This window comes from Peromyscus eremicus, unplaced genomic scaffold (assembly GCF_949786415.1).
Source record: "Peromyscus eremicus unplaced genomic scaffold, PerEre_H2_v1 PerEre#2#chr22_unloc_1, whole genome shotgun sequence".
Taxonomy (NCBI): Eukaryota; Metazoa; Chordata; class Mammalia; order Rodentia; family Cricetidae; genus Peromyscus; species Peromyscus eremicus.
The window spans coordinates 4,093,407-4,110,476 of NW_026734286.1; the positions used below are offsets into that span (position 1 = coordinate 4,093,407).

Sequence of the window (17,070 nt, forward strand, 5' to 3'; positions counted from 1 at the left end):
TGTGCACACATGGGGGTGTGCACTCACGTGCATGCACACACATTCATGGACTTGTATACTCTCAGATTTTTAAAGAGCAGGGCCATGCTGGGTGGCGGTGGCGCACACCTTTAACCCCAGCACTCAGGAGGCACAGAGCCAGGCAGATCTCTGTGAGTTCGAGGCCAGCCTGGTCTACAGAGCAAGATCCAGGTCAGGCACCAAAACTACACAGAGAAGCCCTGTCTTGGGAAGAAGAAAAAAAAAAAAAAAAAAAGCAGGGCCAGTGAGATGGTTCAAAGGGTAAAGGCACTCATCCCCAAGCCTGATAACCTGAATTTCATCACTGGGACCAACACAGCAGAGGGAGAGAATTCATTTCCACAGTCCTCAGCCCCACATGCACCATGGCACATGTGCACTTGCATGGGGAGAGGGAGGGATTAAAAGCAGAGGAGGAGGAAGAGGAAGACCCTAAGCTCTCCAGCATCCTGTGTGAGTGTTGGGTACATTGCAGGAGGTAGAGGTGGCACTAACCACAGGCTTCCTGTCTCTGCTGACTAGAATGTGGATGTGAAAGGTTCCCAGAAGGCCCACATGTTAAAGACTGAGTGCCCAGCGTAGGGTGCTAGAGGTGATGGAACCTTTAAGATAAGTAGGTTAGTGGAAGGAAGTCACTGAAGGGGACCCGACCCTTCCTTTCTCTCTGTTCTTGCATCTCAGCTTCTGTGAGGTAAGCAGCTTTCTCCACCATACGTTCCTCTCTCCTCACAGTCCCAGAGCATCCAGGCCAACCGACCAAGGATTACAACTGCTGAAACTGTAAGCCAAAGGTTATTTCCTCCTTAAAAACTGTTTATGTCTCTGGGTGTGATGGTTCGTGCCTTTATTCCTAGTGCTCAGGAGGCAGAAACAGGCAGATCTTTATGCTTGAGGGCATCAGGGTCTACATAGCAAGTTCTGGGACAGCCTGGACTACATAGTAAGACCCTGTCTCAAAAAAAAAAAAGAAAAAAGAAAGAAAGAAACAAAGAAAGAAAGAAAGAAAGAGAGAAAGAAAGAAACAAAGAAAGAAAGAAAGAAAGAAAAGAAAAGAAACAATAAAGGGAAAGAGCAATAAAAGGAAAAATACTCAGATAACAGAAACAAGCCTCCACCTTGCCCAGCATAGTCTGTCTTACCTGGCAGCTGAGAGGTTCTTCCAGTGGCAGACAGCAGCTACACAGCTGCCACTGTCGAGACAGGGCACAGTGTACTAGACAGACTGACGTCAAAGCATCACTCCCAAGAATGGGCAGAATTTAAACTGGGTGTAGTAGTACATGCCTATAATCCCAACACTCAGGAGTCTCAGGTCGGAGGGACCCTGAGTTTGAGGCAAGCCTAGACTACATAGCAACACCCCTGTCTCAAAATGAGATGTAAATGATACCAGTGTGATGCAGTACCTGTAATCCCAGTACTGTGGAGCAGTGGAAATGGGAGAATCTGGAGATCAAAACCAGCCTGAGCTATGTGAGATTCTGTCTCAAAAAAGAAAAAAAAAAGTGAATTGGGGCTGGAGAGATGGCTCGGTAGTTAAAAGTACTTACTTTAAATGGGGATTGAGAGCCCAATATGGCCAGCTTTGGCAAGCATTAACGTAAGCCTAGGAACTGTAGCCATGAGGTTGGATTCTCCAGAAGGTAATGTATGGTAACTGCTTTTTCAAGTATGTTTGAAAACGTGTCACCCAGACACCTTGGAGATTAAGGATAACCCTGAAGGTCACTGACCTCCATTTGTTAGCAGTAGCGTGCCAGCTAAGCCTTTTCATTTTCACAATCCTCTTCAAGCTGGTGTAGTACCTACTGCTGTGGGATGTTCTGTATGTTAAATGTGTTGCTCTGATTGGGTAATAAATAAAATACTGATTGGCCAGTAGCCAGGCAGGAAGAATAGGTAGGACAAGGAGAGAGGAGAATTCTGGGAAGTGGAAGGCTGAGGCAGAAACCTGCCAGCTGCCACCATGAGAAGATGTTAAGATACCGGTAAGCCAAGAGCCACGTGGCAACTTATAGATTAATAGAAATGGGTTAATTTAAGATTTAAGAACAGTTAACAAGAAGCCTGAGCCATTAGGCCAAACAGTTTAAATAATATAAGCGTCTGTGTGTTTATTTTATAAGTGGGCTGTCGGACTGCCAGGGATTGGCGGGACTCGGAGAGAAAACTCCAGCCACAACCTACTTTTCAGGAGTGGCTCTGTGTAACATTTATTGGCCTCCTGAAATTCATTTAGCCCCCTTTGAAGATACCTTAAAATTTATGAGTCTGAATGTAGCCATTATGAGACCATTAGTTCTGCTCCCTGTGAGCTGCCTGTTTTTTCTTTGTGGTTCTTAGTTGTTCTTTTGCAGAGCTGCCAGCTTAAGTCGTGCTGGGATCAAGAAAAGTGGGTCTTAAGTCTTCACCCCTCTTCACCCCCCATTGCGCTGATATTAAAGACAAAGACACCCAGGTTTTTTTTTGGGGGGGGGGGTTTGTTTTGTTTTTTTTTTGTTTTTGTTTTTGTTTTTGTTTTTTTTGAGACAGGGTTTCTCTGTGTAGTCCTGGCTGTCCTGGAACTCACTCTGTAGACCAGGCTGGCCCCGAACTCATCTGCTTCTGCCTCCTGAGTGCTGGGATGAAAGGCATGTGCCACCACCAACCAGCATTCCCAACTTTTCAGGAGGGTTCTGGGAATTTGAACCCAGGTCCTCATGCTTGCATAGCAAGAGCTCTTACCCACTGGGTCTTCTCCCCGGCCCCTCCCACTTCTTCTCTTTGTCAGGACCTTCCAATGCAGCTCCAGACGGTCTCAAATTTTATCCTGCCTTAGCTTCCTAAATGCTTAGATTACAGGCCTGTGCCACCACAGCTGACTTATCCGTGAAATATGAGTACAGGCCATCTGAAAGGAGGCCAGCTATAATAAAAGAAGGAAGTGTGGCTACTAAATTAATTAATGAAAGCAATGAATTAGTGGACTTTAAGACAGGGCCACATATCCCTGAACTGGTTATGCAGCCACAGGTGACCTTGAATTTCTGATCCTCCTGCCTCCACTTCCTGAATTCAGGGAATAAAGGTATACATCTCCAAAAAAAAGTACTTACTTTACTTGTTGCTGGGAACCTAAATCCAGATCCCAGTACCCACATCAGGTAGCTCACAACAGCTTGTAACTCCAGCTCCAAGGGATCCAATGCTCTCTTTTGTCTTTCATAGGCATTGTTCTCTTATTCAAAAACCCACAGACAGTCTGGGGTGGGGGAGGCGGTAGGCAGCACTGGTGGCATGGCCTTTAATCCCAGGTGGATCTCTGAGTTTGAGGCCAGCCTGGTCTACAGAGTTCCAGGGCTACATGGTGATACCCTGTCTGGGAAACAAAAAAGTAAAGCTGAACAAACAAACAAAGAAAAATAAAAAACCAACCAAACGAAAAAACCCACATACATACAAACACATGTTAACAATTAAAAACCAGTTGACTGGAGAGATGTTTTGGCGGATAAAGGCATTTTTTGTGCAAGCCTGATAGCTTGAGTTCTATCTCTAGATCTTGAAGTGGAAGGAGAACACTGAGTCCCAAAAACTGTCCTCTGTCTCCACTTGCATGCCATGGCACATGCACATACCCACACCCCCACCTCATGACCATACACTCTACCCACACATACAATAATAATACATTCAAATTCAAACTGAAAAGCCTTTATATGTATTTGGGTTTTTCCGAGACAGGGTTTCTTTGTGTAGTCCTGGCTATCCTGGAACTCTCTCCATAGACCAGGTTGGCCTCAGACTCAGAGATCTGCCTGCCTCTGCCTCCAGAGTGCTGGGATTAAAGGCATGAGCTACTACCTAGCTTAAACATAGGAGTAGGTTTTGTTTTATGTTGTTGTTGTTTTGAGACGGAGTCTCTCTACATAGCCCTGGCTGCCCTGGAACTCACTATGTAGACCAGGCTGGCCTTGAACTCACTAAAGCCTTTTAAATAAAATAAGATAAAATGTAAAAGGGGAGCAGGGGATATAGTTCAAAGGTACAGTGCTTGCTTAGCATGCATAAGGCCCTAGGTTTAATCTCCAGTACTGGAAAAAAATTAATCATATTTTTTAAAGGGGGCACAAAAATTTCTGGAGTTTGAACTTCCCAGTCTACAGGCATCTCTTGGCCTGGATCTGTCTTTGACCTATCATGTGACTCTGGGCGGGGACAGGACAGGATAGGGGAGACTTTGAGACCCAAATAACCTTGACCCAGACTCTCTGCTCCCACACTCGCTGCTTCCCGCCCTTAACTCAGCTGGGGTGAGTGTGTTCTCCTGCTGCACTTTGATAAGTCGGGTCGGTTCTCACGCACCTCTCTCCTCCCAGCACCTCTGAGGTTCTCTGCTGGGCCTCTGCCCTGGTAGTGGAGCCCCACAATGATGAAGGCCAGGGATGTCCTCTGGATCCTGCTTGGATTGCTGCTGTGGCCAGAGCCAGGGACAGGTGAGTCCAAGGGCAGAGGCCTGGGGGGAGGGGTGCTTGCTTTGTTGAACCCTAGTGGGGCAAGGATCCAGCTCTTAGCAAACTGCTGTTAGGACACCACACGTTTCCAACCCCCATAGAGTCAAGGAAGGAGTGCCAGAGAGAAGACCTGGGGGCCTGGGAGCAAAAATTAAGGGTAGCTTCCCAGAAAAGGGACTCACACAATGAGGATGGGAGTAGAGAGAGCTGTGTTTGATTGAGAAGCAGAAAAGACAGGATATTTTAAGAGAAAACAAAATTACAGAATGAATTGCCCAAGGAAGAGCACAGATTCCAGACACTAGGGTATAGGGATTAAAATGGCCCGGACGCCCTGGGTGTGGAAACACTTGTCTGTATCCCCAGAACCTAGGAGGCTAAGGCAGGAGGGAGGATCATGAGTTTGAGGCTAGCCTGAGATATATAAAGTGTGAGAGGTCAGCCTACACTATATTGCAAGCCCCTGCGACAAACTAAACAACCTGCCTTTCCAGATTCAAATTATACTTCCTGCACTTTCTATCTGTGTAGCCTGAAGCAGCTAACATGTCCTCTCCATTTCAGATGCTCCATCTGTAGCAGGAAGCTAACGAGACACTCCTTATAATATCCTGTGAGGATTAAATAAGTTATATATGTCACTTGGAGTGACCGCTGGCACATAGTAAAGGTTTAAATAAACATTGGCAATTATTCAACAACCCCTAACTCCTCTCTGGACCTGGTATCCTAACATCTAAATTCTGTTTCTTTGAAGAGGGAAAAAAATCCATTCTCTTCTTCCCCATGGGCTGTTTGTCTGTCTGCCCATCAGTCTGTGTGTCTGTTTGCTTGAGACAAGGTCTCATTTTGTAGGCGGGATGGGTTAGTACTGTGTAGTTCAAGCTAGTCTTGAACTTGTGGTGGTCCTCCTGCCTCAGCATTTTTGAATGCTGGGATTACAGGCATGAGCAGTCATGCTCAGCTTCCTTGGTGTCGTGTGACTACTTCTGAAGCCATAATGAACATCTTATGCTCCACATAGGGTACGTATGGTTGACCAAAGAAATTATTCCATTCAAATCTAGCTCAGTAAGCCAGTGAGCTTACTGGGGTTGCTTATAGGAACATGGGTGATTCAAATGCAGCGACATCACCAAAAAGCCCACCCCAGCATGAATGATGACTCACAAAAGCTGCATTCCTGTAGCTCCCTGCTGAACTTCCAGGCAGCTTGGCTGGTGGGAACATCTCTTCTTCCTTACAGTTGCTATTGCTTATATAACAATGGGAGAGGAACCTCTTAACTTTTCTGGGTTTTAGGAGTTTCCTGAGACTTCCAAGTTGGTTTACTTCCTGAGCCTTAGTAAGAGGCTTCAGATTAGAGAAAATTGCTACATAACCCTTGGGTATCCTTCAACACACTTTTCCTTCTAAAACTGCCCAGTTCTAATATGTCACCAAAAACTGTCTGAGCTGAAGAGATGGCTCAGTGGTTAAGACAGTGCACCATTCTTTTTTTTTTTACCGTGGTCATGACATCTCTTCAAAACAATGGAACATTGAACAAATAGCCTTTTTCAGTCAGGCAGTGGCGGCACATGCCTTTAATCCCAGCACTTAGGAGGCAGAGGCAGGTGGATCTCCACAGTGCATCATTCTTGCAGAAGACCCCTATTCTGTTCCCAGCACCCACAGTAGATGATTCACATCCACCAGTAACTCCAGCTCCAGAATATCTAAAACTTCTAGCCTCCACATGCACCTACACACACACACACACACACACACACACACACACACAATTAAAAATAAAAAATATAAACCTTAAAATAATAGTAACTTTTTAATAATTTATCTTTATTTTATGTACGTGCATTGGTGTTTTGGATGCATGTATGTCTGTGTGAGGGTGTCATAAACCCTGGAACAGGAGTAACAAAAACAGGTGTGACTTGCCATGTAGGTGCTAAGAATTGAACCTGGGGTCTCTGGAAGAGCAGTCAGTGCTCTTAACCTCTGAGCCATCTCTCCAGTCCCAAGAGTAATTTTTAAATGACCTGTCTTTACCCCTACATATGTAGAAAATCTCCACGCTTTTGTTCACTGCCAACACTACACCACCAGCCATCTTCCTCTCTTACCTCTCTACTGTCTGCCCCTCATTATCCTAGCACCTTGAAAATCCTTTCCATATAATAGCCCAAACAACAATCTTAGAGTGATGTCTTAGTCTATCGTTATGAATGTACACCATGACCACAGCAACTTTTATGAAGGAAAGCATTTAATTGGGGCTGGTTTGCAGTTTCAGAAGTTTAGTCCATAATTAGAATGGTAGGAAGCATGGTGGCACACAGGCAGACACTATGCTGGAGGAGCTGAGAGTTCTACATCAGGATCCACACAGGCAGCAGGAAGAAGAGAGAGAGCCACTGGGCCTGGCTTGGGCTTCTGAACCCCCAAAGCCCACCCCCAGTGACACACTTCCTCCAAGAGGGCCACACTTATTCCAACAAGGCCACACCTCCTAATCCCTCTCAAGTAGCACCACTCCCTAATGACCAAGCATTCAAATATATGCTCCTATGGGGGACATTCCGGTTTAAACCACCACAAATGCCAACCTGGCCAAGCCTCTTTCCTGCTCATAATCTTGCCATGGCTCCCCAGTGTTCATAGACAGTCCAACCTCCTTAACCAACAGGCAATAGTCTGGGTGCCTCAGTTTCCTCCTCTACACAACACAGTGCTGATCACAGTGGTGTCGGATGGAGAGGCAGGAACATTAGGAAAATGTGACATGAACAGGGGGAGGTTCAGGAACAAGTGGAGCTGGGTTGCTGGGCTGACGCATTCTCTCCTCCTGCAGCATCCTCCTTACCCCTGGTCATGGACTCCATCATCCAGGCCCTGGCTGAGCTTGAGCAAAAGGTACTGATGACTGAGGCCAACCGCACTGCCTCTGCGTGGATTCTCTCAGCCAATAACTCCAGCCCCCACAGTTCTCTTGACCAGCACTTGCTGCGGAAGGCACTGAGCCACAACACTACAGAGCCACAACACTCACTGAGCCCAGAGCTTCAAGCCCTGATTTCCGAAGTGGCCCAACATAGTGTAAAGGATGGGCAGGAATACGGAGTGGTACTAGCACCGGATGGCTCCACTGTAGCCGTGAAGCCTCTACTGATTGGGCTAGAGGCTGGCTTGCAAGGGCACGGTGTTACCAACTGGCCTTCAGACTGCCTGGCCACCCCTTGTGATGCTGGAGACACCTTGACAAACATTGGAGCCATCTGGTCAGGACTCATGGATGCCTCCACAAATGCCTCTTCTACAGATGCTGGAGCCACTTTACCAAATGACAAAGCCAAGACTCCCACCACTGTGGACAGACTCCTGGCAGTCATCTTGGCTGGAGACTTGGGTCTGGCATTCCTCCATGGTTCCCAGACTCGGAGTCCTCCAGGCCTGGGAACTGAGGGTTGCTGGAACCAGCTTTCTGCCCCCAGGGTCTTCACACTGTTGGATCCCAAGGCATCCAGGCTCACCATGGCTTTCCTCAATGGTGCCTTGGATGGAGCTCTCCTTGGGGACCACTTGAGCCAGGTCTCTAGGCCCCGGCCACCCCTCAGCCACCTGCTGAGAGAGTACTATGGAGCTGGGGTGGCTGGAGAGCCAAGGTTCCGAAGTAACTTCCGAAGGCAGAATGGGGCTGCTCTAACTTCAGCTGCTGCCCTGGCCCAGCAGGTGTGGAAGGCCCTTGTTCTGCTACAGAGGCTGGAGCCAGGACAACCTCAGTTGCAGAACATGAGCCAAGAAGCACTGGCTCAGGTAGCCACCTTAGCTACCAAGGAGTTCACTGAGACTTTCCTGGGTAAGGAAATCCCCTGGCCCCTCATAAAATAGATGTTCTCAGCCTGCTGCCGTCAGTGGGATCCAAGGCCCAGGAAATCCAGGGGGGACAGCAGAGTCTGTAGATAGGAACAGCTACATGGTCAAAGAAATGCAAGAGTTGGTCCTTGAAGAATAAATAGGAGTTCATTTGATTTAATTTTTTTAGAAAAAGGGGTTGGGAGTATAACTCAGTTGGTAGAGTGCATGCATACGATGCTGCATTCGATCCCCATCACCACAGTACACTGTACATAGTGGTGAACGCTGGTAATCCCAGTTCTTAAGAGGTAGAGGCCAGAGGATCAAGAGATATCAAGGGCAGCCTGGGCTTCAGGATACCCTGAGCTCGAACACACACACACACACACACACACACACACACACACACACACACGGTAGCACACAATTGAAAGTCAACCCATGGGGTCGGATTTTTTTTTTTTTTTTACCTGTTTTATTGAGACAAGGTCTACATAACCCAGGCTGGTCTTGAACTTGCAAACCCCCTTCCTTAATCTCTCAAATGCTGGGATTAACAGGGATGCACCATTATGTTCACACTTTTGGGCTTTCTCCTGGAAGTGGTAGAACACATTGTAGATCCCAATACTATCTATCTGTCTGTCTGTCTGTCTGTCTGTCATGTGTGTGCCCTCAGAGCCATCTCCCTGGCCTAAAACTAGACTCTTGCCAAATCCTGGAGGCCAGAGGGATGCCTACAAGTTCATTTTAATAGAGATTCAGTCTTCCAGAAGGAAATGCTTGATGATCAGAGTCTCCCTTGCCCCTTAAGGATGCCCAGCCATTCTCCCTCGCTGTCGCTGGGGAGCCGCACCTTATCGAGGCAACCCAACGCCACTCAGGCTGCCGCTGGGATTCTTATATGTGCATCACACGTACGTGCCAGCGCCACCCTGCACCACCTTCCAGCGCTGCGCCGCCAACATGCGCTCCATGCAGCATTTCCACCAGGACGTGCGCCACTGGGATGACATCGGCTACAGGTGGACCTGGCCTAGGCCACTGTGGGAGAGGCTGGAAGGCAGGGAGTAAAACAAGTGGGCGGAGACTACTGGAAAGTAGAAGTAGGAGTTTGTAGTGGGCGTGGTCAAGAACCAGGAGGTGGTCAGGATCAGGAGCAAGGTCCCGGATTGAGGTGGGGCTATAAATCTGGCAAAGGATGGAGAGGGAAGAAGAGTGAAAAGGCACTTGTCCAGTTCTTAGGGATGGATTTAGAAAAGGTAAGGCTTTTGTTGGTTTTTTCGGACATAATTTCTCTGTGTAGCCCTGGCTGTCCTGGAACTCACTCTGTAGACCAGGCTGTCCTCAAACTCAGAGATCCACCTTCCTCTGCCTCCGAGTGCTGGGATTAAAGGTGTGCGCCACTACCACCTGGCTGCCATTTTTTCTTCTTCTTTTTTAATATGACAAGGTCTCATAGCTGGCCTGGAGCTCGCTATGTGGAAAAAGCTGGCTTCGAACTCTTGAAGTTCTGCCTGCTTCTTTCTCTGAATGCTATGATTAAGGCATTCCGCATCATTCTGCAAGAAAGGTTTCTGGGGTACTGAATTGATACTGAATTGGATGAAACATTTCATCCAATTCATCCATATGACTTGGTGTCATATGGCACAGGGACAGAATATGGGGCGTGGCAAGATTGGGGTGTGGCCGGGTAAGGGGCATAACCGCCCTTCTACACTTTATGTCCCATCCCCTCCACAGTTTCGTGGTAGGCTCCGACGGCTACGTGTATGAGGGCCGCGGCTGGCACTGGGTGGGAGCGCATACGCGCGGCCACAACTCTCGCGGTTTCGGCGTGGCCTTCGTGGGCAACTACACGGGGTCGCTGCCCAGCGACGCAGCACTGAACACTGTGCGCGACGTGCTCCCGAGCTGCGCCATTCGCGCAGGCCACTTGCAGGCAGATTACAAGCTGCTGGGACACCGCCAACTGGTGCGCACTGACTGCCCGGGGAATGCGCTCTTCACCCTGCTGAGCACCTGGCCTCACTTCACGGAGGTGAGTCTGCCTGTCCGTGTGCCTGAGCTTAGCCTGTCACCCCTGTGCCTTCGAAGCACGAGCCAGGGGCCAGGAGCCAGACCCTGCCTTCAGTCATTACTCATGGCATCGTCTGTCTGTCCTGTCTATTCTGACGACAAGACTTCAGCTCTGGCCCTGCCTCAGCCATCTTTTCTTTTGCCTAACTCTTCACATCTCTGCTATCACCCCTCTGATTTATAACCTCAGTCTGATCTTCATTACTCATACCTATTAGATTACAGGCCTCCAGCTGCCCAGCTCCCCCCCCCCCAAATCAGGCCACACCCACCGAAAGTCTCTCTGAAATTGTATAGCAGGCTACTGTTGCCTTTCTGATGCTGACACTCGTGTCCAGGAGTTATGACAGTCTTCCCGGGGATACACACCTCAAATAGGGAGCCTTCCAAAGTAACAATTCTCTACAAAGCCCAACTTGGTTGTTTTCACTGAGGTAACTTGCAGGAGTGTGGAGGAGGGGTTCCTTACAGGATGGAGGATGACTTAAAAACAGCTGTATCATGGGAACAGCCGCCTCAACATGAGTCATGAAAAGCTGCAACCCTGAAGCTCTCTCTACATGACTTGCAGGCAGCTCACTAGTGGAGGATCCCCTCTGGGCAGTTTTTGGCAGCTGCATTGGTCAGTCCCGTCCCCCATCTTGCCCCACCCCCACTCCCCCCCATCCCCCCCAAGTTGTTTAAGTTTCCATCTAACCAACCTGGATGAGGGGCCCTAATTCTTTCCTTTAGGGACTATTTCGATTTATAGGAAATCGCTATATAACACTAAAGCAACCTTGAATTATAAGTTTACCCTTTTTTTGAAAAAAGATTTATTTGTATGTGTCGGCATATATGTATGTGCATTACATGCGTGCCAGTGCCCAAGGAGACGAGAAGTGGAAATCAGATCCCCTGTAGTGGAGTTTACCAACCTTTGTGGGCCACTTGACATGGGTGCTGGGAACAGAACCTGGGTCATCTGCAGAAGCAGCAAGGGCTCTTAACTGCTGGCCATCTCTCCGCCTCCCACTTTACCTTCTTATTTAAGCCAGGCATGGTGGCACAAGCCTTTGATCCCACATTCGGGAGGCAGAGGCAGAGGCAGAGGCAGAGGCAGAGGCAGGGGCAGAGGCAGGTAGACCTCTGAGTTCAAGACCAGCCTGGTGTACAGAGCAAGTTCCAGGACAGCCAGGGATACACAGAGTAAACCCTGTCCAAAAATAAGTTTTGTTTTTTGAGGCAGGGTTACTCTGTGTAGCCCTGACTATCCTGGAACCTGCTCTGTAGACCAGGCTGGCCTCAAACTCAGAGAGATCCACATGGCTCTGCCTGTGCCACCACCACCCGGCTAACAAAATCTTATCTAGTACTTGACTGCTTTCCTGATGGTTGGCAGTAGACCATGGTGTAAATACCCACTCTTAGCTCCCAAGCCCCACACTCACCCCTGAAGTATGTCAGAGCCAGGAACTCCTAAGGTGTTTTGGAACTGAAATTTCTCTCTCTGTAAGGCCCTGTCAGGATTGTTTGTGGCCTGGTGCTACTCAAATAAAGCTATCATCTGAAGAGCAATTTGTCTTAGGTCCTTACTATCAAGCTTTACCGAAGCCCAAGTCAAAACCCTTCTGCCTACACTACCTTATCCCAGGCCACCTAGCCTAGAACTCACTCCAGCCTCCCATCCAGAAGCCTCTGTTCACACAACACTAACCTGAACTATGACCCTGTCCCCACCAACGATTGCCTGCACAACCTCAGTCCAGTCCCTACCCCTGCTCTGCTTTCCTCTGCTCATCTCAACGGAAGGGGTCTTGATAGCCTCGCCTCCTGAAGATTCTTGTGGTTTTGGTTTTGGTTTGTTTTATGGGTTACCTGCCAAGACTCCTGAAGATTCTTACATTGAAGCAATCTAGACATAGCCAGCACAGCCAGCCTAAAGGTCTCATTCTAGACTCTGACTTAAAGCACTAACTGACCACACCAGGACAATCCCATTACCTGTGTCTGTTTTGTTTTGTTTGTGAAACAAAGTCTTGAGGTTTAGCCCTAGCTGGCCTCCACCTCAAGTGCTGAGATCTCAAGGTTTCCTCGTGTATCACATCCAACTGCTACTTCTTTTTCTTCTTTTTAATGCATGTCTGTGTGTGTGTGAGCGTGTGTTCTGATATCTGTGGTGTTAAAGGACCACTTCCTGTGCCATCCTCAGGAAAACCATCTACTTCCTTTGAGAAGTTCACTGGCCTGAAGCTCACCGAACAGGCTAGGCTTACTGGCTAGTTGGCCCCGAGGGTCCCCTTGTCTCCAGATGCCCAGTGCTGGGACTGGAAGCTGCCACTTTGGCCAGCATCTTTATGTGGGTTCTGGGGGTCAAACCTGGGTCCTCACATTTGCAAGGCAAGCCCTTAGCTGACTGAGCCATCCCCCGGTCGTCGCTTTGGGGTTGGGACAAGGTTTCCCGTTTTGAGACAAGCCAAGCCCAGGAGGGAAGATGTTGAACGGCTGACCCTCCAGTCTCTACTTACCTTGCCACTCCTTTTCCTTAAGCTATGTTATTCTCCCGCCTTTACCAGCAGACAGGTTTGCGATTGGTTTGGTTTGTGTAATAGTGACTTGTTATGGAACCTGGATTTGGTTTTGTTTTTTTTTTTTTTTTAGACAAGGTTTCCACCATGTACCCTCAAACTCATAGAGATCCACTTGCCTCTGCCCCCTAAATGCTGGGATTAAAGGTGGTAAAGGCGTGGGCTACCACGGCTGGCCCAATGTTAACCTTGAACTTTCAAAACCATTTGGCCTCAGCCTCCCAAGTGCTGGGATTATAAATGTTTCCCCACCACACCCAACCACAGTCAGCTTTCTGTCCACTCCTTCACTTGGGGCCCCAGTCTGTCCCATATCCAAGATTCCACAGCAAGGAGGGGAGACCCAACTGTACACACACCCTAAGTCTCATATTCTCTTACTTCTTCTAGGCTGAAAACCAAAAACTCCTCTGACGGAACCTTGGAGATCCAGGAGGCTCTATTCCTGATGGTTCTTTGAGCAGCCACAGACCACAGACCTCCAATAAAGGGACCGCTGAAAGGAAATCTCTATGAGAATCGTCTTACTTAGGCTTTGCTCAAAAGCCAACTCAGTAAATGAATAAAAAAAAAACTTAATAAAAAGAAAAAAAGCCAACTCCGACCAAAATGCAAGCAAAGTGTGTGGCTGAGCGGCAGAGAACCTAGTTGACAAGAAGCTGTTTTGTTTTTGGTTTTCGAGACAGGGTCTCAAAGTGTAGACCAGGCTGGCCTCGAACTCATAGAGATCCCCCTGCCACTGTCTCCTGAGTGCTGGGATTAAAGGCGTGTACTATCACTGCCCAGCAGGACAAAACAAAGCTGGATGTGGGGGCTCACATGTGTAATCATGGCATTTGAGAGCTTAAGGAAGAAGGATTGCTTTGAAGCTGTGGGTCCTGAGGAACGAAAACGGCAAGCAAGCTCCCTTAGGAGAAAAGTGGTCTTTTTTTTTTTTTTTTTTTTTTTTTTTTTTTTTTTTAATGATTCTACTCAAAAGTTGTTTCCCCCTTTTTTCAATGTATGGCCTTAGTCATAATGTAGCAAGCTGCCTGTGTCTCCAATCTGTAAATAACCTTTGGTTTGAAAAGAAGGTTAGCCACACAAGAAGGCACAAGCTGTTAGGAAAAGGAACCCAATGCCTTCTACTTATGTGAAACCTAAGCTCATCTAAGGGACTTCTGTATTGAAAATGGGCCACTGTATTTTGTTTCCCACCAAGGCTAGAAGCTAATCTCTACCACAGAAGTAAGAAAACAAAAACAAATAAATTTTAGTATAAAATGGTTTGGAGGCAACCCTAGAACTTCCTGTTGGGGAGTGAGAAATCAAAGCCTGGAGGAAAAGTAGCCAGGGAAAGCAGTATTAAAAAACAGGTTCCTGGGGGCTTGGGAGACGGCTCAAAGGTTAAGAGCACTGGCCGTTCTTTCAGAGGGCCTGAGTTCAATTTCCAGCAACCACATGGGGGCTTACAACCATGTATAATGAAGTCTGGCGCCTTCTTCTGGCATGCAGGCATGCATGCAGACAGAACACTATCTACAATAATAAATCTTTAAAGAAAAAAAAAAGGGCAAGTTCCCACCTCAAGGTAGTGGCACATGCCTTTAATCCTAATCCTAGCACTTGGGAGGCAGAGACAGGTAGATCTCTGTGAGTTCGAAGCCAGCCTGGTCTACAGAGTGAATTCCAGGACAGCCAGGGCTACACAGTGAGACCCTGTCTCCAAAAACAGAACAAAACAAAAGGCAGGTTCCACTGCAGACCAGCAGAACTCAGTTCTACAGGAAAACAGCATGGAACATACCCTTCACTGTCATCCTTGAGCCTAGGAGGCAGAGAACCTGGGTCAGGGGTAGAGGACCACTTTCAGGGAGTGTTAGTGGCACATTGGGATTGTTTATCACATGATGAACAGATTGGACCCCATATCCTAAAAAAAAAATCGTGCAACAAAAATGTAGCTTGGGCCTGTAGCTCAGTGACACAGCACTTGCACAGTATACTGGGGGCCCTGGCTTTCATCTCCAGCACTAGAAAAGCAAAGGAAAAGAGAAAGGAAAATCTTAGGAGCAGTATGCAGCAAAATAATACAACTGAAGAACTCTGGAGACACCTCAGCAGATAAGCACAAGGATCTGAGTTCAAATCCCCACTACTCCTGTGAAAAGCTGGGTGCCGCCAAATGCTCCTGTAAACCCAGTGCTGTGAAGGGTGGGCATAGGAAGATTGCTGAGGCTTGCTGACTGCCAGTCAGGCTTCAAGTCTGGTGAGCAATCCCGTCTCCAGAGAATAAGGCAGAGAGTATAGAGCAGCACACTTGACAACATCCTCATCTGACCTCTGTAAATGGACAACGCTCCCCCAACTCGGCAGAACATGGAATAGCGCATGTACACACCGAGTGGTTTGCATGAGGTGGGCCTGTCTAAAGTATGTACATACAAGAACAGGAATATCCGGCTATGCACACAGCTGTTGGCTTTCATAACTGTACCACCCGCCTTCGTTGGGTTGAGGATACAGTTCAGAGGTAAATGTCTGTCTAGCATATTTGAGGACTGGGGTTCCACCTCCAGCACTGCAAACAAAAAGCCTCCCAGTTTGATGTAGTCATTCTCCATTGTAGGAATACTCCATAACATCACATTGCACCCTATAAATTATCGTTTTAATAAAAATATGACTGGGTAAGGGGACACATCTTTAATTTCAGCTCTTGGAGTCAAAGGTAGGCATTTTTCTGTGAGTTTGAAGCCAGCCTAGTCTACACAGCAAGTTCCAGTCCAGCTAGGGCTACCTAGTGAGACTATCTCAAAAATTAACTTAAACTTTAAAAAACAGGAGCCAGTACGTGCCTTTTATGCCAACACTTGAAAATCAGAGACAGGCAGATCTCTGTGAGTTTGAGGCTAGCCTGACCTACATAGCGAGTTCCAGGACAGTCAGAGTTACACAGAGAAACGCTGTCTAGAAAAAAAAAGGGTTGGGGATTTAGCTCAGTGGTAGAGCGCTTGCCTAGCAAGCACAAGGCCCTGGGTTCAGTCCTCAGCTCCGGGGGAAAAAAAAGAAAAAGAAGGAAAAAAAAAGACTAAATAAATAAATAAATAAATAAATAAATAAATAAGAAAGATAAAAATAGAGCTAAGGGTGTAGCCCAGTAATACAATGCTTGCCTAGCATATACAAAGGCCTGAATTCGGCCAGGCGGTGGTGGCACATGCCTTTAATCCCAGCACTCGGGAGGCAGAGGCAGGAGGATCTTTGTGAGTTCGAGGCTAGCCTGGTCTACAGAGCAAGATCCAGGAAAGGCACAAAGCTACACAGAAAAACCCTGTCTTGAAAAACCAAAAAAAAAAAAAAAAAAAAAAAAAAAGGCCTGAATTCCATCTCTATCCAACACTGCAGAAACCAGGCATGATGGTGTACACCTATAATTCTACAGCTCAGGGGCAGAGGGCAGAAGAATCAGGAGTTCATGGTCATCCTCAGATATATAGGAAGTTCAAGACCAGCCTGGGATTCAGGAGACCTTCTCTCTCTCTCTCTCTCTCTCTCTCTCTCTCTCTCTCTCTCTCTCTCTCTCTCTCTCTCTCTCTCCCTCCATATATGTGTGTGTGTGTGTGTGTGTGTGTAAAGCTAGAGCCATGACTCAAATGATTAAGAGTACTTACTGCTCTTTCAGAGGACCTGGGTTCAGTTCCTAGTACCCATACAGAGTTTCACAACTGTCTGAAATGATGTCTGATCCCAGGGGATTCAGTGCCCTCTTTTGACCTCCAAAGGCAACAGGCACATATGTGATACACATACATACATGCAGACAAAAAACAAACAGAAGCTCTCCTACACATAAGAATAAAGATAATTTTTTGAGACAGGGTTTCTCTGTGTATCCCTGGCTGTCCTGGAACTTGCTCAGCAGACCAGGCTGGCCTTGAACTCAGAGATCCGCCTGCCTCTGCCTCCAGAGTGCTAGGATTAAAGGCGTGCGCCGCCGCCGCCGCCGCCGCCGCCGCCGCCGCCGCCGCCGCCACCACCACCACCACCTTGTACAATGTCCCGTTTTCAAA

The 17,070-nt window shown here is 47.7% G+C and overlaps 1 protein-coding gene across 1 annotated transcript; it reads left to right on the plus strand.

Moving 5' to 3' along the window:
• Positions 1-4,303: 4,303 nt before the first annotated feature.
• Positions 4,304-13,616, plus strand: Pglyrp2 (peptidoglycan recognition protein 2). Its single transcript, XM_059251912.1, has 4 exons — positions 4,304-4,496; positions 7,366-8,370; positions 9,184-9,394; positions 13,409-13,616. The coding sequence occupies exons 1-4, from the start codon at positions 4,430-4,432 to the stop codon at positions 13,476-13,478; spliced, it is 1,353 nt and encodes a 450-aa protein (XP_059107895.1). The 5' UTR covers positions 4,304-4,429; the 3' UTR covers positions 13,479-13,616.
• The last annotated feature ends 3,454 nt before the right edge of the window (positions 13,617-17,070 follow it).